The following is a 25,658-nucleotide window of genomic DNA, read 5'->3' on the forward strand; positions in this document are numbered from 1 at the left end:
TATAGCTGCAGAATTCCCTTCACTTTCTCGCATGTGTGGCTGTGTATACACTTGAAAACAAGCCCTCAGACTTCGTTGTTCTTCTTCCTTACCTTGCTGCCCTAGAAGACATTTTCCCTTAGCTTTTTGTCGTTCTTCTTATCCTCTATTTCTTGCGGATTTCATAGCCCAATTTGTGCGTTATTTTTTGGAGTGGACAACCTCTATAAATAGGGACTGTCCCTCCAATTAAGCCAAGTTGACTGACTGTATTTAGGCCAACTTTTCCTCTTACTGTATGCCGACTTTGAGGGCATATTCTAGGTAGATTTGTTGAGTAGTTTGCGGATAGCTTCCATGGTGGTGTAGCATGCTTGAAGGAGCTTGTTGAAGGTGCCTTTGCCTAGGAGTATACTTGACTTTGCTTGGAGGTTTCCCTTTGACTTTAATATATATTTATACATAGTGTAACATGCCCTTAAGGCCTTCAATATTTTATCTTGACTATTTGACTCACCTATAGCACTTTGACATGTGCTAGACCTACTACAATGAGCAAGAAACTCATTGTCATATATTATAAAAATAATATTTATTTTCTTGAATAAGTACAAATATCAAAAGTACATTTATGAAGACCGAACCTAGTTACACTTCCTTCAACAACTAGAATGTCCAACTAAGACTAGGCTTTTCCTATGGTATATTCTCAAGAATAAAATCACAACATGGGATAGTTTATAGAGAAGGAACAAGCATTGGCTAGGTTGGTGTGTGTTATGTATGAATGGGGAAGAAATGATCAACCATTTGTTTCTCATATGCCCCTTCACAACAAGTGTATGGGAAACATCTCAGAGACTTCTGGACTTCAGGCTTGATTGGAGAGGGCCCAATATTGGGGAAGCATGGCAATATTGGTGGGATGGGGGGAGAGACAATAAATTAAGGAACATTCCATCTTTAATATGTTGGGGAATTTTGTTATCAAGAAACAAAGGAATATTCAGAGACCAAACATTAGCCCTAGCTTTCATAGTATTCAAATTTGCAACAATTTACTCCTCAATTCCAACATCTCAATCAATACAAACTCTTAGCGTCATAAGAGAGTAAAAGATCAACTTTGAAATCCATCGGTCTTACTTTGATGGAGCATTAGATGCCTAGGGTCGCCACGGGGATGGATTGGTAATTCATGTAAGTATACAGAGGTGCTTAAATCTAAAATAGGCTTTGTAAATGGATCAAATAACTATGCATTACTATCTTTGAAACTTTTGCTCTATTGGGCTAGGGAGTTGAGAATCAAATCTCTACAAGTTTTCAAGGACTCCTTAAATGCCATAAATTGGTTCAACATAGTTTAGAGATGTCAAAATCATATTTTACAACCAATCTTAGAAGAAATACAGTTCATCAGACAACATTTTGAATTTATTTCATGTTGCCATATTTATAGGGAATGTAACGCAGAGGCAACCCTTCTCTCTAAGGTAGGTGTGGGATAGAATATGGGTGTCTGGATAGTCAAAGAACATATAGATGGGACACTCCAAGAGTACACACACCAAGCTTTTGTTACATTGTATCAATTGTACTGAAAAATCAACACATTCTTCATAAAAAAATGTCCCCATTTGTGGCACTTTATGGATATCACCATCCATCAACCACATCACCTTTGAAAATGACTATAAAGGCTCAGGAAATGGTGGACAACACATGGCTCCAACAAGATGTTCTCAAACTATTGAAGGACAACATGGTTATCGCACAAAATACGATGAAACAACAACTAGATCAACATCGTAGTGAAAGGAAATTTGAAGTGGGGAATTGGGTATGTGTTAGACTACAACCATATAAATGGATGTCCCTTAGGTAACAAAAGAAGGACAATAAATTAGAACCGAGGTATTATGACCCCTATAAGATGTTATAAAGGATTGCAAATATGGATTACAGATTGAGGTTGCCTCCATCTTCATGTGTACACCCAATCTTCCACATTTCTTGCTTAAAGGAGGCAATTAGTGACAATATCCCATTTCGAACTATTTTACCATAGGTTCACGAAGAAGTGAACATCATACTAGAACCAGGAACAATCCTAAAAACAAGGATTAAACATATGATAAATCAAGCAATTACTGTGTACCTTATCAAATGGAAGACTCTACCAGTGGATGAGGTGACATGGGAAGATGAGTTTTTTTATCTAGAAACACCCACAATTAGACAAGTGTTGAAAACAACACTTGTTTAAAGGGGAGCGACATGTTAAGCCTTGAATAAGCTCCATGTTAACCCTAAAACTCCTTATCAAGCCCTAAATATTGAGTTACTACATTTATATTTTTATATTATTATCTAGGCTATAACCTTTCATTGTGCCATTTCATTAGAGTTGTACCCTTTGTCTCTGATATATACACCAAGGTGACCTAGTCTTAGGATCCTAAAATATGATCTTATACATTGTATTCATTGTAAAAGGAGGTTTCCCCCTCAAAGTTGACTATAATTATTGGCTTCTTATAATTTTTGGTGCATGGTTCATAACATCCATTAAAAGGAGGTTAAATGCACCTTCTTGCATGGGGATTTGTAAGAAACAAATTTACATTGAGCAACCTTCTAAGTATATTTCGAATGAATCTAGCATTGTTCTCCACCTTAAAAAATCTATCTATGTCTCTAACCAACTTCTTTAGGCTTGGTATGCTAAATAGATAACATTCTTTTAGACACTGACTTCTCTGAGTGTCATTCTAATCCCAATGTCTATATAAAAAAAGTAGGTAACCATCTCATAATATTTGTTCTTTATGTTGATGACCTTATACTCACTATTAGTGACCCTAAATTTTTAATCCATGTGAAATCCAACATTGAGAAGCAATGTAAAATGACATACTTAGGATATTTGCATTATTTTCTTGGTCTCCAAGTCCTACAAACCAAGGAATTTCCCTTTCTTAGTCTAAATATTCTTATGATCTTGTTTGTCGCTTGCACATGGAAAATTACAAAACCATGGATATCTCCCTTTCATTATGGAGATAAAACTTGTTGCCACTTATACTACACCCAAATTAGATGTTATTTTGTATTCACAATTGATACATTTTTGTGTTTGACTTATGCATCTTGATATAACCTTTATTCTTGGTCTTGTTCCTCTGTATATGAAAACACCCTATAAGAGCCATAAATGGAAAGTAATAGAAATGATACTTCAATATATTTAATGTATAGTTCTATTTGGGATACATTGTAGTTTTGGAGGATCTCCTTTATTTTTTGATTTCACTGATTTTGATTGGGTTGGTGACCCTAATGTTCCAAAGTTTATTGTAGGTTAAGCTTCTAGTCTTAATTATAGACCTATAATCTGAGCTTGTGAAAAACAACCCACCATTTCTCTTTATTCAATAGAAGTAGTATATCAAGTACCCGTTAGTGCAAGTTAAAAGATCTTTGGCTTTGGTGGATCCTTTTTGAGTTTAGATTATAGCAACAACAATTGATCACTTTTTATAGTGATAATCAAAGTGCCATTCAAGTTGCCAAAGATCTATTTTCAACATGAATGCAACAAACACATTGAGTTACACTTGCACTTCATTATCAAGCTTATTTATTGTCACATTCTCATTGTAGACATTGCCACAAAATCTCTTATAGAAGAAAAATTTTCCAAACATCAGTTTAAGTTACGAGTTTGAATAATTGCCATTGAGGGGGAATAGGCTCTAATGTGTCATTTCTTCTCTTATTGTGTCACATGTATAAATTCTTCAATCCTATCCCAAATTGTTCTTAAGAGACACCATTAGAATATTTAGGCACTTATGAGTTTGTTAAAATAAACCCGGGCTATTGTGTATCTAAGCAAAGTGTGTTTCTTTAGTCTGCATTTGTAATTTTTTAAACCAATAATCATGATTATGGTCTAGACATAAAGTGATTTAATGTTTCATCTTCTTCTTGGTACTAATGGCTATTGATCTATGGTTCAACACCTAACTAGTCCATGAACTCTATTTAAAAAACATGGAGAGTCATTTGATGATGATCGATTATGAGGAAAAATTACATGTACATTTTTTCTTTTTACATTAATATTGTGCTTCAAGTGGTTATGTTGGCTGGAGCTATGCATTGTTTCCCTCTATTTGTATGAGTGATTGCCTTAATGTGTTTGAACTATGTGGATTTAACTTGTTTATTTAACCAAATGTACTCTTTGGTTTCATTCAAACCTAACTCTCCCTTTATGAGAAGATCAAAGAGGGTTGTTTGGATTGAAAAAAGTACATGGGCATATCAAATCATTTATACTTTTTTATTTCATTACCATCAAAGAACACATAACATTGTTCATAAGAAACCATTCTTTGGCCCAATATGATAACACACCAACTATATTGAATAACGTCACGTGGGATTTGAAGTGAGGTGGGCGAAACCTAACCACTCAAGCCACCACTAATAAGCTCAGAGCGAAAATATGCCTATTAATAAATTAATTATTTCAAGGGGTGTAATTTATTTTATTTTAAATAAGAATGATTAATCTGCTTTAATAATAAATAAAAACTATCCTCGCTACAAACTGAAAAATAACGCGGATATAGAAAAACATGACGTGGACAAATAAAATATAATCATGACATTCCAAAAATACGAAGAAAATGACAGTATTCTAATTCGAATTCCAATTCAGGAAAATATTCCTGGACAAAATAAAATAAGCTATCACCTAGATAGTGTGTTTGGGACAGCACTAAACAATGTTACTTCGAATAAATCAGGACAGCCACCTATAAAGTAAACTTCGAATAAATCAGGACAGCCACCTATAAAGTAAATTCACGTAGATACTATTCGGCTTGATCGCTAAGAGATAAATTCACGATCAAAGCTTAACTATAAAACCGATTCAAGACAGCACAACACATTCAATTGCATTTGAAATTGCCTCTACATCCTCCACATCCTGCACCAGTGAGTAGTGTGGTGTGCAGAGGGAATTAAGCATGGCATCAGCTAGTACAGGAGCTTCTCCTTCCAGTATCATGGAAACCATTAGGGCTCTTCTGAAGGAATTCGATGCAGAGCTCAGCACAGTTATGGACCCAATTGCAGAAAATGAAGGGCCATGCTCTACTTCGATAACACCTTTTACAGAGGCCGAATGGCTGGCCCATTTAGAGCTCAAATTTGTATTGCGTACTCATTACAATGAATTGCTGCATTCCGTTGAACGCTGTGTTGGTGTAGCCACTCCAGGAGTTCCTCCTACGGCCGGACTGTAAGTTTATATTGGAAGATTTAATTTTATACAATTCCCGGGCTTCAGTTTACATTCAGAACTTCTACTTTTATTCGATTCCCGGGCTTCAGTTTACATTCAGAACTTCTAATTTTATACAATTCCCGGGCTATTTGGCCTCACAGCACTTCGCATTTTATGATAATTTGCAAAACAATTGAGATTGTTCTGTATTTTAAATCCAATGGAAGAAACTGCAAAAGTATTGGCAATGTTCATTTTTAATGCAAAAAGAAGACCTAAATTATACGCATTGGATAATTGAATCGAGTTCCTCCTACGGCCGGACTGTAAGTTTATATTGGAAGATTTAATTTTATACAATTCCCGGGCTTCAGTTTACATTCAGAACTTCTACTTTTATTCGATTCCCGGGCTTCAGTTTACATTCAGAACTTCTAATTTTATACAATTCCCGGGCTATTTGGCCGCACAGCACTTCGCATTTTATGATAATTTGCAAAACAATTGAGATTGTTCTGTATTTTAAATCCAATGGAAGAAACTGCAAAAGTATTGGCAATGTTCATTTTCAATGCAAAAAGAAGACCTAAATTATACGCATTGGATAATTGAATCTTGAAAGCCCCTTTTAGGATTTTGGTTTTTTAGTTAGTTGGAAGTTGCTTCAAGAAACGTCCCTACAATATATAACATGAACTTCTTTTGTCTTATATACCAAGTATGAGGGCACTTATGATGCCAGGTATGAGGGTTACGTTTTCCATCAAATGCGTTCAGGACTTGCTATTGACCTTGTTCATTTTTGACATACCATTCGGGTGGGGCAGAACACCGGGAAAATGGAACCCCGATGAACGACTTAGTGGTACTCTGTTGATCAGAAACAAGGGAACCGAGGTTCAGTGACATTTTAGTGTTCTGTTGATTCCCTTGGGATTGAATTCTCGAGCATCTTGTACTGAACGCAATCAAACTCATTGGATACAAGTCTAAATAGATTTCTTTAATTGAAATTTTCGCGTAGAAACATCTACATATTGGACGAACGTCCAAATGTATCTGTTACGGAATACAGGAACATTAGCAAACGGTGGAGGCATTTTTGTTCCTATCGCGACAGTTTGTCTATTTGCCTTTTAAGCTTTTGATTTTGATACCCTGCTTCGGCTTTAAAAAAGGGAGGGTGTTTACATTATAAAACACAAGCTATAGAAGACGAAAAACACTTCCTCCTACTAATCATTTTAAACTAGCATTTGCACCCAATGTTGCAAAGAAGACGCCGTAAGGCATAGCGTGTGGAAGAATATTGAAATGTGAATAGTCTAAAGAGGTTCGAGAAGGAATATAATAGTCTAAAGAACACTGTGCTTGTCATTCCATATTTGAAGTTGTATGAAAAAATGGTGGAGGTAGTGAAGACCCGAAGAAGCAGTAATGGACCTGCAAAATGTATATTTAGTTAGAATTAGCAATATGTAAATCAGTTGCGGAAATTTATTAGTAATACTTTGCAGGTGAGCTGTGTTAAAATGAATCTGGAATGAATGGAAATGAAGTTACCTTTGCTATGGGGATTTATATATTGTTAGTGGAAGATGCATGGTGAATAACGACATATTGAACACCATTGGAGGTTAATGCGTAGCTGGAGATGCAGTTTTTTTGCTTGCCAGGCGACTTGTAGTTGTGCAGGTATGTTATTTCTGAGTCCATGTGGCCTGTTGCAAAAGAAAGAGAAGGCTAGAATGAGATGTACAAATAATATAAAGACATTCAAATATTTGCTTATTTACTAATATTGATTAAAGTTGGTTGTTGTTGAAAGATATGAAAAGTATGTTATGAAATAGAATGAGGTAAATAAATGGAGGAAACCTTTTGGTGAAGTCAAAGTATGGGTTGGAGCAGATTATCTGGGGGCGGCATTGAACGGAGAATTTCTTCGGCGTTTTTTCTGCGAGCAATGTTTTTGTTGTCCTTCATTTTACTGGAACGATCGAAACCGAATGCGGGGTTAATCCGAAGATCTTGTAGAGAAGGCACTCTTGAAATAGCTGTGAATGTGAGACCTTGACGTTCTGTTTTTCCAATGTCAATTGTTGCTTTTGGAAGTGTCATACCTTGAGATTTATGTATGGTTAAAGCCCAAGCCATCTTCAGTGGAATTTGTGTACGACCATTTTTTTTTACTGCTGGAATAGGCAAGTGAGTGGGGTTTCTTTCATCCCAAGAAGGCCCAATGTATTTGGGGAAATCTATGACAACAAATGTTGGAATTTGGGGTGGTGCAGTTGAATCTTTGTAAAAGATGGATACAATTTTTCCAAGTTAAATACACCAAATCATCAGATACCAGAATGGCACAGGTCTATTTGAGGCATTATATTTATCTCAAGTTTTATTAATTTTTCTATGCTAAGGTTAGCTACAAATTCCCAGCTAAACAAAGATGCCTATTTTACAATGATCAAGGCTTATAGTACAAAACTATGCCCAAACTGTACATTTTGATTCAATGATAAGTAAGCTCGTGGAATTAGTTAAAATGAATGTTGGTGAATCACCAATGGATGACTAATCTAAAGGTGTGCAAAACGATATCAAGAGAATGGTGAACCCATGAGTAACCAAGATGTAGTCCATATAGTCTCAAGTGGTATTGATGTGGGAAAAATACATTTAGAAACATGTGCAGGCAGTGTAGATCAATAAGTTCTCACGTGAAGGCAATGTTATAGATACATCTGATGGCATTTGTAACCATTTGTTTTGAAGGTGTATCTTTCCAAGTTAAATACACCAAATCATAAGATACAAGAATGACACAGGGCTATTTGAGGCATTATATTTATCTCAAGTTTTATTAATTTTTCTATGCTAAGGTTAGCTGCAGTCAGGCTTGAAAGCATTAGTAGTTAGACAATGGTGGCTTTGGTTCAAAGGGTGCTCTCAGCTTTAATTATTGAAGACGGCCTCCAAGAAGCCAGCATATTTCTATGTGATGGACAACAAGACAGCTCTGTTCAATGCACTAGTGAGGATTCTCCTTATGATACTATCTAGATTAGCAGTGACACTAAAAACACAAACAGCCACAATGCCTCAGGTAAATGGCTCCTCAAAATCTCAGAATATATACCATGATTTCAAAAAAAATTGGGGAAATGTTACCTTGTAAGCCTTTTCCAAATTACGCATAGCATCCAAATTCAATAACAGAACAGAGATTAAACTGTATGCAAGATGATCCGAGAACAAGTAGTAAAGAAAAAATTACCAACACTTCCTCCAAGGTGCGTAGAATATTGAATTCAGGTGTGCCCTGTTCTCATAAAGGCGTTGAATAGCTTGCCTCGATCTTACAATTTTTTTTGCCAAATTCTGCCCAAGAAAATTTTGACCAAAATGAATCAGCAAATTAATTGACAACAGGGGATTCAAGTTATACTAACTAGAAGCACACCTTGCAAGAAAAGTTCTTATTGAATATTTGGTATTAGACAACTAAATAAACAAAAAAAAATTCCCAAAGCTATACATTATACAATGGGAGGTCCTTGGTTCGAGGCCTGGAAAGATTGTCAATTCGCAGACCTGTGGCTTCAGGAAGTGGATGAGTATAAGAGGTCCCAGATGATACAGAAGGTGATTCAAGATGAGCTCATAAGGCTGTTGGATACAAAAATGAATGAAAGAGCAGGAGAGCTTGAAACCAGAGTAGGTGAGTTGGAAGGCAAGGATAGAGAGATCTCTGCTCTGCAGAAATTGTTTTTGTTTTATCTGCAAGAGAGGTTTCTAACAGAGGGAGGGAATGGTGTGAAAGAACCTCCTTTTGATGCCCAAAGAAAACGCAGTAAGGCATAAGGTTTCCTTGGAAAGATTGTCAATTCGCAGACCTGTGGCTTCAGGAAGTGGATGAGTATAAGAGGTCCCAGATGATACAGAAGGTGATTCAAGATGAGCTCATAAGGCTGTTGGATACAAAAATGAATGAAAGAGCAGGAGAGCTTGAAACCAGAGTAGGTGAGTTGGAAGGCAAGGATAGAGAGATCTCTGCATAGGATAACTATCACTCTATAAATCAGCATCCATACAATATGCCAATTTTGACACATTCCAAAGCTGGTCTGGCATGCACCCCCTTTTGGTGCTTCAACAAAACTATCCAGCTGCAGCTTCACATTGACCAGGATATTACAGTGCTCGCTGAGGAACCAGTCAATCAGATCTATTGCCTATATATGAAAATGACCTTTTAACTTTATGAAAGATATCCCTACGCCTTAAAATGTTAAGAAATGTATAAATTTACTGTATCTGTTTCGATTGCCCAAAATCTCATGAGAATACCTCGAGTGAACATACATGTCAAACTGCATCTATGAATCTAAGAAAATTGTGCCAAGCTAGAACAACTCACCTACAAATGTCGTGAGGAGACCTCATAAAAGACTACATATTGACATAACAAGGAATCGAAAGGACCTGTGCTTGTAGAATAAAGGTAAAGAAAAAGTATACACGTCTGTAAATGTAATTTTTTTTTTGGATAACATGTTCATATGCTCTGCCCTGTAATGTATGGTTGTCACATTTGGTGATGCCCAAATAACCAGCGGTCGGTAGCTTTGTCAACTGCACAAAAGATGAACTTCTTGAATCTTCACTATCTTCTTTTTGGCTCTAGATCCAGCAACACTGTGTGGACCATTAACTCTTCTCCAAATTGATGGTGTGCATGTTTCAGATACTCAAACAAAATATCCGCCCAAACTCACTTCAACATTTCCTTTGCTAGTTTTGGCCCTATTTCCCATGTACAAATGAAGAAGATCCCCTACTTCTGGGATCTGCTAGTCTGAAAAAAGCCAAAGCAATAGACACGCCATCAAAGTATTTAAAACACCCACAGGTCAGATTATTTGACATGAATAAAGACAAATAAATTATTTTTTTCCTGAATGTAAACCTGGGGCTGGAGAACAAAATCCTGACAATGATGGGAATTAAGGAAGATACTCTTCCTAATGTTTACTCTTCAGTAGCAAATGGAAGACATGCTGCAAAAAATGGAAAGATGTTTTTGATAATATAAGAAAGAGGGTAGAAGTATGAACAAACAATTCCCTCTCCCTAATAGGTAGAACTCTCCTCATTCAACCTGACAATCAAGGAAGTCACAACTCACAGTGCCCTGGTATGGGAGGATAAGTGTTCCCATCAACCCCAATAGATATTTCAGATGACAAATTTATAACACAACAAATATAGCTGCATATCTTTCTTAAAATTTCCCACAATATGCAATAACAGAGCAGAAGCTCAGATATTTGGACACAAGTATACAACATAGCTATTATTTTGACCCATGAAACATATTTGTGAAGGGTCTGCTTCATGCATCACAAAGGCCTGCATAGGATAACTATCACTCTATAAATCAGCATCCATACAATATGCCAATTTTGACACATTCCAAAGCTGGTCTGGCATGCACCCCCTTTTGGTGCTTCAACAAAACTATCCAGCTGCAGCTTCACATTGACCGGGATATTACAGTGCTCGCTGAGGAACCAGTCAATCAGGTCTATTGCCTATATATGAAAATGACCTTTTAACTTTATGAAAGATATCCCTACGCCTTAAAATGTTAAGAAATGTATAAATTTACTGTATCTGTTTCGATTGCCCAAAATCTCATGAGAATACCTCGAGTGAACATACATGTCAAACTGCATCTATGAATCTAAGAAAATTGTGCCAAGCTAGAACAACTCACCTACAAATGTCGTGAGGAGACCTCATAAAAGACTACATATTGACATAACAAGGAATCGAAAGGACCTGTGCTTGTAGAATAAAGGTAAAGAAAAAGTATACACGTCTGTAAATGTAATTTTTTTTTTTGGATAACATGTTCATATGCTCTGCCCTGTAATGTATGGTTGTCACATTTGGTGATGCCCAAATAACCAGCGGTCGGTAGCTTTGTCAACTGCACAAAAGATGAACTTCTTGAATCTTCACTATCTTCTTTTTGGCTCTAGATCCAGCAACACTGTGTGGACCATTAACTCTTCTCCAAATTGATGGTGTGCATGTTTCAGATACTCAAACAAAATATCCGCCCAAACTCACTTCAACATTTCCTTTGCTAGTTTTGGCCCTATTTCCCATGTACAAATGAAGAAGATCCCCTACTTTTGGGATCTGCTAGTCTGAAAAAAGCCAAAGCAATAGACACGCCATCAAAGTATTTAAAACACCCACAGGTCAGATTATTTGACATGAGTAAAGACAAATAAATTATTTTTTTCCTGAATGTAAACCTGGGGCTGGAGAACAAAATCCTGACAATGATGGGAATTAAGGAAGATACTCTTCCTACCGTTTACTCTTCAGTAGCAAATGGAAGACATGCTGCAAAAAATGGAAAGATGTTTTTGATAATATAAGAAAGAGGGTAGAAGTATGAACAAACAATTCCCTCTCCCTAGTAGGTAGAACTCTCCTCATTCAACCTGACAATCAAGGAAGTCACAACTCACAGTGCCCTGGTATGGGAGGATAAGTGTTCCCATCAACCCCAATAGATATTTCAGATGACAAATTTATAACACAACAAATATAGCTGCATATCTTTCTTAAAATTTCCCACAATATGCAATAACAGAGCAGAAGCTCAGATATTTGGACACAAGTATACAACATAGCTATTATTTTGACCCATGAAACATATTTGTGAAGGGTCTGCTTTATGCATCACAAAGGCCTGCATAGGATAACTATCACTCTATAAATCAACATCCATACAATATGCCAATTTTGACACATTCCAAAGCTGGTCTGGCATGCACCCCCTTTTGGTGCTTCAACAAAACTATCCAGCTGCAGCTTCACATTGACCGGGATATTACAGTGCTCGCTGAGGAACCAGTCAATCAGGTCTATTGCCTATATATGAAAATGACCTTTTAACTTTATGAAAGATATCCCTACGCCTTAAAATGTTAAGAAATGTATAAATTTACTGTATCTGTTTCGATTGCCCAAAATCTCATGAGAATACCTCGAGTGAACAGACATGTCAAATTGCATCTATGAATCTAAGAAAATTGTGCCAAGCTAGAACAACTCACCTACAAATGTCGTGAGGAGACCTCATAAAAGACTACATATTGACATAACAAGGAATCGAAAGGACATGTGCTTGTAGAATAAAGGTAAAGAAAAAGTATACACGTCTGTAAATGTAATTTTTTTTTGGATAACATGTTCATATGCTCTGCCCTGTAATGTATGGTTGTCACATTTGGTGATGCCCAAATAACCAGCGGTCGGTAGCTTTGTCAACTGCACAAAAGATGAACTTCTTGAATCTTCACTATCTTCTTTTTGGCTCTAGATCCAGCAACACTGTGTGGACCATTAACTCTTCTCCAAATTGATGGTGTGCATGTTTCAGATACTCAAACAAAATATCCGCCCAAACTCACTTCAACATTTCCTTTGCTAGTTTTGGCCCTATTTCCCATGTACAAATGAAGAAGATCCCCTACTTCTGGGATCTGCTAGTCTGAAAAAAGCCAAAACAATAGACACGCCATCAAAGTATTTAAAACACCCACAGGTCAGATTATTTGACATGAATAAAGACAAATAAATTATTTTTTTCCTGAATGTAAACCTGAGGCTGGAGAACAAAATCCTGACAATGATGGGAATTAAGGAAGATACTCTTCCTACCGTTTACTCTTCAGTAGCAAATGGAAGACATGCTGCAAAAAATGGAAAGATGTTTTTGATAATATAAGAAAGAGGGTAGAAGTATGAACAAACAATTCCCTCTCCCTAGTAGGTAGAACTCTCCTCATTCAACCTGACAATAAAGGAAGTCACAACTCACAGTGCCCTGGTATGGGAGGATAAGTGTTCCCATCAACCCCAATAGATATTTCAGATGACAAATTTACAACACAACAAATATAGCTGCATATCTTTCTTAAAATTTCCCACAATATGCAATAACAGAGCAGAAGCTCAGATATTTGGACACAAGTATACAACATAGCTATTATTTTGACCCATGAAACATATTTGTGAAGGGTCTGCTTCATGCATCACAAAGGCCTGCATAGGATAACTATCACTCTATAAATCAGCATCCATACAATATGCCAATTTTGACACATTCCAAAGCTGGTCTGGCATGCACCCCCTTTTGGTGCTTCAACAAAACTATCCAGCTGCAGCTTCACATTTAAGTTACTTTTCTACTAGTTTAATGCTGTAATGCCTTGGCATACAACAAGATCAGAATTTTCAGGCACCCTTGGTAAGCCAAGGCTTAAATATACATACAGCAGTTAAGCTACTTGAGTACAGCCAGAAGTCATCAATTGCATTCAAAGGTAGAGATACCCAGCCTTGATTTGGGAATATCATACACAAATCTCAGGTTCTGTTGCTGGATATTACAGTGCTCGCTGAGGAACCAGTCAATCAGGTCTATTGCCTATATATGAAAATGACCTTTTAACTTTATGAAAGATATCCCTACGCCTTAAAATGTTAAGAAATGTATAAATTTACTGTATCTGTTTCGATTGCCCAAAATCTCATGAGAATACCTCGAGTGAACATACATGTCAAACTGCATCTATGAATCTAAGAAAATTGTGCCAAGCTAGAACAACTCACCTACAAATGTCGTGAGGAGACCTCATAAAAGACTACATATTGACATAACAAGGAATCGAAAGGACCTGTGCTTGTAGAATAAAGGTAAAGAAAAAGTATACACGTCTGTAAATGTAATTTTTTTTTTTGGATAACATGTTCATATGCTCTGCCCTGTAATGTATGGTTGTCACATTTGGTGATGCCCAAATAACCAGCGGTCGGTAGCTTTGTCAACTGCACAAAAGATGAACTTCTTGAATCTTCACTATCTTCTTTTTGGCTCTAGATCCAGCAACACTGTGTGGACCATTAACTCTTCTCCAAATTGATGGTGTGCATGTTTCAGATACTCAAACAAAATATCCGCCCAAACTCACTTCAACATTTCCTTTGCTAGTTTTGGCCCTATTTCCCATGTACAAATGAAGAAGATCCCCTACTTCTGGGATCTGCTAGTCTGAAAAAAGCCAAAGCAATAGACACGCCATCAAAGTATTTAAAACACCCACAGGTCAGATTATTTGACATGAATAAAGACAAATAAATTATTTTTTTCCTGAATGTAAACCTGGGGCTGGTGAACAAAATCCTGACAATGATGGGAATTAAGGAAGATACTCTTCCTAATGTTTACTCTTCAGTAGCAAATGGAAGACATGCTGCAAAAAATGGAAAGATGTTTTTGATAATATAAGAAAGAGGGTAGAAGTATGAACAAACAATTCCCTCTCCCTAATAGGTAGAACTCTCCTCATTCAACCTGACAATCAAGGAAGTCACAACTCACAGTGCCCTGGTATGGGAGGATAAGTGTTCCCATCAACCCCAATAGATATTTCAGATGACAAATTTATAACACAACAAATATAGCTGCATATCTTTCTTAAAATTTCCCACAATATGCAATAACAGAGCAGAAGCTCAGATATTTGGACACAAGTATACAACATAGCTATTATTTTGACCCATGAAACATATTTGTGAAGGGTCTGCTTCATGCATCACAAAGGCCTGCATAGGATAACTATCACTCTATAAATCAGCATCCATACAATATGCTAATTTTGACACATTCCAAAGCTGGTCTGGCATGCACCCCCTTTTGGTGCTTCAACAAAACTATCCAGCTGCAGCTTCACATTTAAGTTACTTTTCTACTAGTTTAATGCTGTAATGCCTTGGCATACAACAAGATCAGAATTTTCAGGCACCCTTGGTAAGCCAAGGCTTAAATATACATACAACAGTTAAGCTACTTGAGTACAGCCAGAAATCATCAATTGCATTCAAAGGCAGAGATACCCAGCCTTGATTTGGGAATATCATACACAAATCTCAGGTTCTGTTGCTGGAAATTCCCCAACACAGAGTGCCCAGAAGAACTGGGAGCAAAGGCAAAGCACATGACTCCATCATCAGCTGGGTAGAGTATGTGAACAGGGCTCAGACGAAGTTCTGCATCGTCTTTGGAATGCAAGGTAATGAGAGGAATATTGATATTAACGGCTGAAGAAACATGGAAACAAGTATCAAAGGGAGCAACCGAGAGGGCTGCTTGGAGACCAGGCAGGTTTTGGGTAAATGCATCCCTCAATCTCCCATATGCAGACTGCTCAAACCGAGAAATAACAGTGCCTGAATCGACCATGACAGTAGCAGAAATGGGAAGAAACTCATCGCCCACATTGATGCCTGTCATGCTCACAAAATACTGAGAAGGGCTGGATCTGGAAGCCACAAGAGGCGTGAATTGCACATCGTAGTCCAGTATGGCTGCCTCTCCGAAATGCAGAATTCCAGAAGGAATAGTGGAAGAAACACTGGGAAGACAATAAGAAAAAACTTGCCCAAAGGCAACAGATGTCTGAGCTGGGAATCCTATAGAGCTTTTCCCTAAACACAGCAGCCCTGCAGCGCCATTGAAGAGACCTTTGTTGTCATGTCCACATCCAAAAGCGAAGTTGCTCACTGTCAGAAGGCTTGTATCGTCGGATCTCAGAGTTAATGTCTCGAGAGCAAAATCCCCCCTTGTGGTGGACTTGTCTCCATAAGAAACCCTATAATTGCAGGAGGAATTCAGGCATGAGTGGTTGAAGCTCTGGAGCTGCTGGCAAGTCGTGGAGTTGCAGGGCAAGGGCTTGTAGGTATTCGATCCCGCAAGCTGGAACAGAGAATCCTAGAAACAAAGACACGTTTCGTGTGCCGCGGTGGAAAAAAAGAGAATGCTACGCGAGACGGCCGCTCTGGTAGGAAGCAGAACGCTACGCGACCGTCATGCAGGGAAGAAACAAAGACACGTTTCGTGTGGCGCGGTGAAAAAAGACATTTTAAATTAAAAAAACATATTAAATCAACGGCTGAAAACACCCCAATCGTCTAACACAGAATCAATGGCTCAGGATCGCACACGTCACATTTTAGGGATGTCTTTCTCAGAGGGAACGCCTTACGGCGTAATTAATAAATATGTGTAAATAGATAAGACTGTTTATCGCATGATAACCGCAACGAGCTTGGAATTTTATAATTTAGCTCATCGAAAAGAACTTAAAAAATTGAATATTTATTTTTTTGATTATGGGACAAAGTGTCCAATAGACCAAGTAGGGTTCATAGGGAATTTTTGGAATATTATGGTTTGTTTCAGTTATTGTCGGGATAATAGACATTATGATTGGGCTATATCATATGCACTACAGCCACTGAAATCAGACATTGCAATCATGGAATTTGTATTTGACATTGAATACAAAATGAAAGTCTGTAATAACGAGGACTATTCAGGAAGGAGGGTTGATGTTGAATTGGTTGTGATAATGGGTGAGGACATGTGAGCAACATTAAATATCTAATTACACAAGCAGCAGATAACACGGCTGCCAAACTAGTTATAGATCAGAAGCATTATATAGTCAAAAGAGTCATAGGTGACAGTTGGAACAAAAGGTGTGGAATAATCTGACTGAATAGATTATGTAGCCACGCCGTGTTTTTTTCTTCTATTTTTGAATGTTTTGTTTGAGTACATAGGATTGTATTTTGCAGAAAAGTCATAGATGACAATTGGAAGGAAAGGTCTAGAATATTCTGACTGAATAGCTTATGTAGCATGATGTGTTTCTTTCTTCTATTTTAAATGTTTTGTTCGAGTACACAGGATTATGTTTGCAAATAATTCGAACAAGACTTGTTGAGCGAGGTTGTCGCTGGTGAATGATACATCGTACGTTTTGCTGGTATAGGTCGACTAATTAGAACCTACACCATAAAGTGCCGCACCTATCCAACATTTGAACTGCGATCACTGTGATGACAATATATTATGTTGGTGTTTTGTATGCTTCTTCTCATCATTGGATAAATTAGTTTAGCTTGTCATTTATGAATATGATAAGAACATTTGCAGGGTACTTATGTGGTTTTGTTTTCTACCTACACAAGTCTATAACAAGGCCATCTGTGTACAAAGGCCACCTTTACGTAATAAGGCCTAAAATTGTGACATTAGCTTCGGGCTAGGGTTTGTGTATCTTATTGTTATAACAGGGGTTCTTCCCTATCTTATGTGTCACATTATCTTTATCAATATAACAATCAACTTCAAGTTGTTATTTATGGAGATGTCTTTCTCTAATTATCAATTCTATCTAGATTAGCAAGTGCAATTGAACCCTTGGTTAGTGCAGGTGATTCCACTATTATTGTTTATGTTATGTTATTTTGTATTTAGGGATGCTATAAAAATTCCCAACCTAAATGACTAATGGGTTCTTGCATGAAGTTGATGGTCAAAAAAGTGGGAATCGGGTGTGCGAGAACGCACATACAAAGCAATGCATGTGTTTTTAGAAATTCACCAGTGTTCCTAATCCTATAGCCTTGCCACTCCTTGAACGACCATATGTGCTTGCCAACTCAGATTTCTCAAGTATGTGCACATGTTCCCAAAAGTGCATATGCGCTCCTAACAATGTGCATTTTTTTTTTTTGAATAAGTTCTTTTCCCCAATGTATACCCTTCACCTCTAAATGGGGACATCAATGATTTAGAGGATTTAAGCATTAAGTATGGGCACTAGGGTCCTTGACATGGGTCCTTAGGCCATTGAGATTGCTTCCAAGTATCAAGGTCCTTGGACTATGTCACTTGCTTCGAATTCAAAATTGAGTTTGATGACCTTGAAGTTTGACAAAAAATTGAACGTGAAATTTTTTGTAATAAAATTTGGCATATTATAAACTTTAGAAATATATTATAAATGAAAATCTACATGTAGAGAAGTTAAAACTCATCAGGTGGATGAGTATGTAGGAAATGAGTTTGTAAGGGGTTGGGGCCATAGTTGTAGCATTGAATTTTTGAGTCTTTGATTGTTGGGCATACTCGCATGCTTATGGAGGAGGGCCACGGGTCCACATGGAAGTGTTGATGACTTGATAGTCAGGTAGTTAAGGCTCGTAGAGGAGGGTTGAACGCTGAGTTTAGAGCTACAAAATAGCTCGAGAAGTGGCCATTGCAATTGTTGTGCAACCTTGGGAGAGATGAGAACCATGAAGGTGGGGAAAACCACGCAGAATGTTGTACCAAGAACCATGTAGAACGAGCCTAGGATTTTTTAATGTTTTATCTTCTGTTGAATTTTTATAACCAAATTTGAAGATTTGGTTGAATTGATTCACTCGAGCTTCCCTTGATGTTTAGGCTTGAATTAAAAATTGAATACATCTTGAAATTTGTCCAATTAATTCAATTTTCCTTAAGATTCGACAAATTTGAATTTTAAGCTTCAAATTCGCTTAATGTAGTGACTTAGTTTGGACCAACACCTTAAAACCACCACATGACCTCGCAAGGTTGTACATTATTTTGACTAGGGATATGGGTGTCATTAGGGGATTTTTGAGATGAGGTACATGATTCTTTGTGTCTTAGACATCTTCGATGGAGAAAATCTAGGGCTTACATAAAAAAGGAAGCTTCTAAGAATCATGGTTCAAGAATGACGCCTTGATCCACTACACATGACCACTTAGGCATATCCTTATCATCTGGGTGAGGATATTGACAATATTATGAAGTTTTTGTAACTAGTTATGGGCCTTAGTGTCTAAGATATGTTTGGGGGGAAAACAGGTCTTTGACCACGTTGCTTCGAAATCTAGTAGGTCTTGTGAGAAGCCTCTCAAGACGAAAGCTAGACCAAGATACAACAATAGGGTTGAAGCCATTGTCACTTCAACACTCTACTTCTTGCTCTTTTGTGGAATTTCACCATAAGGGAGGTTTCCTGTATAAGTCACCTAAAGGATATTCTAAGACAATAGCTCAAATGTGACAATTCCAATACGCTCATATAGTGCACTCAAACTAAGAACAAGGCTCAATCCAATGTAGTAAGGAATAACGTACCTACAAAAGCACTAGGAAAGCTTATAACCTAGGGTTTTGAATGATGTGATGTAAAATGGCACAATTAGGCAGAAAATGTTTGATAAAAGGATATGATAAAAAAGTGGGATTAACAAACCTTCAACTAGCTCTAAGTTGAAGCCTTAATGCTAGATTAGGGTTATTTAGGCCTAAATTGCCTAGGATTTGTGATGTCAGCCCTAAAGAGGCTATTCAAACCATGCAAAATGCAAGATTTGGTTAAGATAAGGTCCAACCAACAAGAGCAACCTCAAGATAGGCCAACGACTTAACCCTAGTTGAATTCAGCCTTATGCCCTAGCCCTAGTGGCTTGCCTTAAAGAGTTGAATTAGGTGAGAAGAGAGACGAGAATAATTTCTTTAATAGTGTTGACCACCTTTGTGGATGCCAGTGCCTACTAGCTACTTGGGTGATGGAGTCTAAGGAGCAAAAACAATTAATTGATTTCATCTTTGTGCCGTACAACCTTTGGCTAAGGTGCAACTAGCTGCTAAATAAAAGATCTAATATGTTGATTTGGGGTAGTATCGGATGTGCTCTAGCCACGAAATTTGGTGGAGAGGTTGGGGCACATGAGATCTCCAATACCCAAAGAGGGTATGGGTAGATTCTAAACATATCAGGAGATATTAAAATAATTAATATTTTTAATGGAGTCCCTAAGTCTAAACTTAGGGAAAATAAAATATTAATGTGTATTAATATGAATCTATGTTAGAGTGGTCCAAAAGACATGGATCAAACCAGATCTAATCTTAGCCGTTGATTAGGGACTTAATCTTGGCCGTTGAGATGTCAACAGGAAAAGTATAAGAGGAGGCTTGAGGGTCACTTGGAGAGCACACCAGAGTGATCAGTCATTCTATTCTCTAGAGTGGGGTTTGCTAAGAGAGATAAAATTAGTGATCGGGAGATGCAACTGAGGGGCATTTGAGTACAGAGAGATAGAGAGGTAGAGATAGTGCTGGGAGAGCAGTGCAATAGCCGGGGAGAGTGATGCAGAGCCAGCCAGGGCTCACGCAGGGCCATGCGGAGGCAGGCAGGAGCTGTGCAAAGCCTTAGAGAGGCCAGTGTTGCTGACGCAGAGGGCCAGAGGTTTGACGCAAGGCATCTTAAGGCTGACGCAGACCCATTCGGGGTGATGCAGGGCCAGCACTGAGCAAAGAGGGGTTGACGCAGTCCAGAGAGAGGTTGACGCTGGGGTTTCTGGGGCAGATTTGTGCTGAGTAGCTGCCGAAAGGTTTATCCGTGGTTTCAGCCAGGAGATTTGTCAGAAATTGAGAGGTATTACTGCCAAGGAAATTCTTTGTTGGGTAGGCCAGTTTCGACACCCAGATTGTACTCTGATAATGCTTAATAAGAAAACCCTCAGATAGCTGCACTGATTTTCCCACATTGGATTTTTTCGGGGACATTAGTCCAAAAATAATGATGTCATATGGTGTGATTGTTTCTGTTTCCTTTAATTGCTGATCTATAATATGTTGAGCATGTACTAGTGTTTATTTTCAGTATTTACATTGTAAATAACTTGTTAGGTAAAATAACAAGTAGGTAGGAATAAATCAGATAAAGTGCATGGAGGGTTTCTAACTAAGTAAACTTAGAAACTTCGACATGGTATTAGAGCGTGATTGCAGATCACATGAGGACTAAGGACATCAGTCGAGCAGAGCGATAGCAGGAGAAAACAGTTGTCTCGAGGTGACAAAAGCTGTTTCTAGCAGAGCAGCAACAAGGGAAGGGTGACGCAGTGCTTGCTTCATCAAAGGTGAGTCGGGAAGAGGCAGCACAGAGGCTAAGGAAGGCAAAGGGAGCCTCACGCAGAGCCACGCAGTAGCTGGAAGGGCTGACGCAGTTGGCTAAGGAGGCTGGGTTGCTGGTGCTGGGATTGCGCAGAGCTTGGGAGCTCTCACCTTCAGGTTGCTGGGGTTTAGAAGGCTGTGGGAATATTGCAGAGTGGAGCTGGTGAGGTATTGTATTCAGAACAGTACCTGACAGAGCAAGGCCAAGAGGATTTGATACCGAGGGTTTCTAGTCGAGTAACCCGGATTAGTGGTGCGGTTGCACAAGACGATTAGAGTAGGGGGCATCTCGACAGCAGCAGAAGGATTTCCAGGAGGGAAATTAGGACTCAGAGGGAGTCTAGAAGAGAACTTCCAGACGGGAAGTAGGGACTCAGAGGAGTCGAACAAAGAACTTCTAGGATGGAAGTAGAGGAGCATCATGGCACTACACGGAGTAAGAGACCAGGATAGACTGGATGGAGCGTCAAACTTCACAGTCTGTAAGGTCAGAATCTTATCTGTACTTGACAGAAATCGTGTCAAAAACTTCCCCTTGAAGGTAATAGCTATCCCAGTCGACCCCAATGATAATGACAAGTATGAGGAGGCAATGGCGAGGGCCAAGAGAATCATCTTTGACGGGGTCAAAGATCATGTAGTACCACACATTGAGAAGGAAACGACAGTTGAGATGTGGGAGGCTCTCAAGAAATTGTACCAACATACTTCTGTGCAGAGAAGAATGCTACTTGAGAATCAGTTGAGGTTGTATCAGATGAAGAAGGGAGAACCGATTGACACCTTCCTCGGAGGACTGAATGAGATCCAAGATCAGTTGACTGCTATAGAAGCGACACCGGATCAGGAGTTGATGGTGAGGACAACCCTGAATGCTGTCTCAGAAGACTGGGAGGTATTTGTCCAGAGTATACTGGGCAGAGGGACTCTCCCACCTTGGGACGAGATGTGGGCAGCTCTTCGCCAGGAAGAGATCAGACGACAGTTGAAGACGGGTAGCAGTAGCAAGGGGATCAAAGTCAAGCAGGAGGAGGAAGATGTTGCCCTAGCATCTGAGGGAAAGCAGGAAAAGCGGAAGAAGAAAGATCTCTCCAAGATCAAGTGCTTCCACTGTGGTGAGCTGGGTCATTATGTGACCCAGTGCCCAAGGAAGAAGAGTAAGGGAGAGTCTTCTGAGACTAAGGCAATGCCAACACGGGCAAAGAAGGAAGTTTTGACAGATGGTGACTGTGCCATGAGTGCACATGCACCACTTGAGCGGAAGTGGGGAGACATCGAGCTGTAGTCAGGCGGACTATAGGCGATGAGGGGCAAGATCCTCGAGGTACCCAGCGTCTTGGATTAGACCTTGCTACGGGAGCCCTGAAGAGGAGTAGCAGGACTAGCTGAGTCGGGTAGAGATGGATGCAGATGGAGCAGCAGAGAGAGCTATAGTGCAGGAGTCCCGAGATAGTGCAAGGCTAGCAGGCTGCAGCAGTGCGAGAGGCACATGAGTGTTGCACCAGTGCAGGATGGCACAAAGAGGTGTGCAACGATGCGAGATGCAGGGAGTTGTTGCAGCAGCGCAAAAGTCAGAGAGGGAGCACTTGTCAGCGACAGAGGGAGCTTCAACATTAGTGGGTGTCTCTAGCCCAACAGGGATGTCAGATGGAGGATCAGTTACTTACTTCTCAGTAACTGAGTTGCAGTGTAGCAGTGGGCAGCACGATGCAACATGATGAGAGGAGGTGCAGTGCTGGGAGAAAGGACCAGCAACAACACGGATGCAGAGGGAGCTATCGTATAGATGCAACAGTGGCAGTGGCAGAACCATGGGCAACAGTACAGGATGCAGCAATGCAGAGGATGTTGGGTAGGAAGGCCTAACATTAGCACAGGTACCGATGCCAGATGATCAAAGTAATACTCAATGAGGAGTATTGCTAGAGTACAGTCCTCACTAAGAGGGAGCATTGATTTGGGGTAGCATCGGATGTGCTTTAGCCACGAAATTTGGTGGAGAGGTTGGGGCACATGAGATCTCCAATACCCAGAAGGGGTTTGGGTAGATTCTAAACATATCAGGAGATATTAAATAATTAATATTTTTAATGGAGTCCCTAAGTCTAAACGTAGGGAAATAAAATATTAATGTGTATTAATATGAATCTGTGTTAGACTGGTCCAAAAGACATGGATCAAGCCAGATCTAATCTTAGCCGTTGATTAGGGACTTAATCTTTGTTGAGATGTCAACAGGAAAAGTATAAGAGGAGGCTAGAGGGTCACTTGGAGAGCACACCAGAGTGATCAGTCATTCTATTCTCTAGAGCGGGGTTTGCTAAGAGAGATAGAATTAGTGATCGGGAGATGCAACTGAGGGCATTTGAGTACAGAGAGACAGAGAGGCAGAGATAGTGCTGGGAGAGCAGCGCAATAGCCGGGGAGAGTGACGCAGAGCTAGCCAGGGCTCACGCAGAGGTAGGCAGGAGCTGCGTAGAGCCTCGGAGAGGCTAGCGTTGCTGACGCAGAGGGCCAGAGGGCTGACGCAGGGCCTCCTAAGGCTGACGCAGACCCATCCGGGGTGATGCAAGGCCAGCACTGGGCAGAGAGGGGCTGACACAGTCCAGAGAGAGGCTGACGCTGGGGTTTCTGGGGCAGATTTGTGCTAAGTAGCTGCCAGAAGGTTTATCCGGGGTTTCAGCCAGGAGATTTGTCAGAAACTGAGAGGTATTACTGCCAAGGAAATTCTCTATTGGGTAGGCCAGTTTCGGCACCCAGATTGTACTCTGATATTGCTTAATAAGAAAACCCTCAGATAGCTGCACCGGTTTTCCCATATTGGATTTTTCCCGGGACATTAGTCCAAAAATAATGGTGTCATATGGTGTGATTGTTTCTGTTTCCTTTAGTTGCTGATCTGTAATATCTTGAGCATGCACTAGTGTTTATTTTCAGTATTTACATTGTAAATAACTTGTTAAGTAAAATAACAAGTAGGTAGGAATAAATCAGATAAAGTGCATGGAGGGTTTCTAACTAAGTAAACTTAGAAATTTCAACATAATACACACCCCATTGTGTCTGATGATATTGATCCAGCCTTAGAATGGGTAGAGGGGTCTCACCTAGCAGAGTTTGATCTTGATTTATGATATTGATGACTTGAGTTGGATTGGTTTGGATTCAATTCCACTAATAGGAGTAAGTGTGGCACTTGGCATGGCACATGCAAGCACTAGCTATATAGCTTGGGTTTTCGCTAATATTACTACTACAATTGCATATGTCCCCGAGGAGTCTGAGCAGTTCAAAGACTGGGCTAGAAGATGATTTTTTCTATGCCTTGGCCACACAGATTTGCTGGCTGTACTTTGTCTTCAGTGATTGCTCAAGTATGCTTCAGTGTTGAGAGAAGAGGAAGAGCGATCTCTTGTTCAAGGCAGACAGAAAGGATCAAATCATACTGCTGTACCATATTGTTGTATCTTTTTGCTTTTTTACACAGACCGTGCACTTCAGATCTAGGAGATTTAATCAATGCACTTCAGATCTAGGAGATTCAGACTGTGTACAGCTGCTGGTTAAAAGCAGGCTGCGTAGGTCACCTTGTAAGCTTTGATCAAAGGACTGAAAATCTGATTCAAAGGAAAAATCCTTGTGTATGTGGTTGATTTCTTCTGCTGTCATTTTTCAGCTAGTGTGTGATTGATGCAATGTTCAGAATTTTCTTTTTCTGCTGTTAAATAAATTATGTTTTTTAGTTATTTAATGAGAAAACATTGGGACAGTAGTCACTAGGCGGGAAAATTTATGTTGTAGCCCATGACAAGTCTAATTTATTGATCTGGAGGTAAACAATCAGTTGTTTTAGCCTTATCATATCCTCTAGGCAGCAATGTGCTACTCTTTGTGACTGAAAGAGTCTCTGATGCACACCAAATCATCCTGCCAAAATCCCTTCACCGGTGCTCCCTTTTAAAGCATCTGCTGTTAAACAACCCAACTAGGTCTCTCTAGTGGTTCATAGGGCAGCGTTCTTTTGTATTGATGCTTTCAACTGTGGGTCATAACAGTGCCTTGATTGACAACAGTACTTCTATGCAAATTATCACTAAAGATCGATCCCTTGCTTGCTGGAAAGTAGTAATAAACAGATCTGAAGATGTCAATAACAAGCATTTTAATTCTTTGATGGCAATTTTTTTTTTTTGAGTGGAGGGGCATTTATTTTTCCCTCTTTAAGCTCTTCTTTATTTATAATGTGGGGTCTTTCTATGCAATGCATTTACTGGAAAAATCCACCAGGTAAATCCCTTCAATTTGAGGATGGTACCCAGGCTAAATTGGAATTTGTGGAACCTTGAAGCCTTGTCATGTCACTTTTAGGAATAGAACCACAGTGGAGAGGATAGAACTCAATCACACAACCACTGGGGCTAGTCCCAAATGACAATGGGAGGGTATGTCATG

General features: G+C 39.2%; 2 protein-coding genes across 4 annotated transcripts in view; one reads left to right on the forward strand and one right to left on the reverse strand.

The window, feature by feature from the left end:
* The first annotated feature begins 4,864 nt into the window (after positions 1 to 4,864).
* LOC149232887 (uncharacterized) overlaps positions 4,865 to 25,658 on the forward strand; it is a 398,827-nt gene continuing 378,033 nt past the window's right edge. For 2 of the 3 annotated variants that reach the window (XM_089379541.1, XM_089379542.1), the window contains exon 1: positions 4,865 to 5,299. In XM_089379541.1, coding sequence (XP_089235667.1) covers positions 5,025 to 5,299 — 275 coding nt within the window. In that variant the 5' untranslated portion in view covers positions 4,865 to 5,024. Of the gene's footprint in view, positions 5,300 to 5,578; positions 5,611 to 25,658 lie in introns of those variants that run through there. The other variant, XM_089379543.1, reaches the window with a different exon arrangement.
* Positions 15,246 to 17,925, reverse strand: LOC149232888 (aspartyl protease family protein 2-like). The gene is made up of 2 exons (XM_089376896.1): positions 17,827 to 17,925; positions 15,246 to 16,145 (listed from the first exon to the last, which is right to left on the reverse strand). Exons 1-2 carry the CDS (start codon positions 17,923 to 17,925, stop codon positions 15,246 to 15,248), a joined length of 999 nt encoding a protein of 332 aa, XP_089233022.1.

This window comes from Pinus tabuliformis, chromosome J (assembly GCF_031772625.1).
Source record: "Pinus tabuliformis cultivar Carrire ecotype Pingquan chromosome J, CPIR1, whole genome shotgun sequence".
NCBI classification, from domain to species: Eukaryota; Viridiplantae; Streptophyta; class Pinopsida; order Pinales; family Pinaceae; genus Pinus; species Pinus tabuliformis.

Bases quoted from the DNA above. Each gene is read 5' to 3' on its own strand.
- LOC149232888 (XM_089376896.1), bottom strand. From the start codon at position 17,925: ATGCACTTTTGGGAACATGTGCACATACTTGAGAAATCTGAGTTGGCA. The intron at 16,146-17,826 runs GTGAATTTCTAA...CTTTGTTTCTAG, and splicing joins CTATAGGATTAGGAACACTG to GATTCTCTGTTCCAGCTTGC.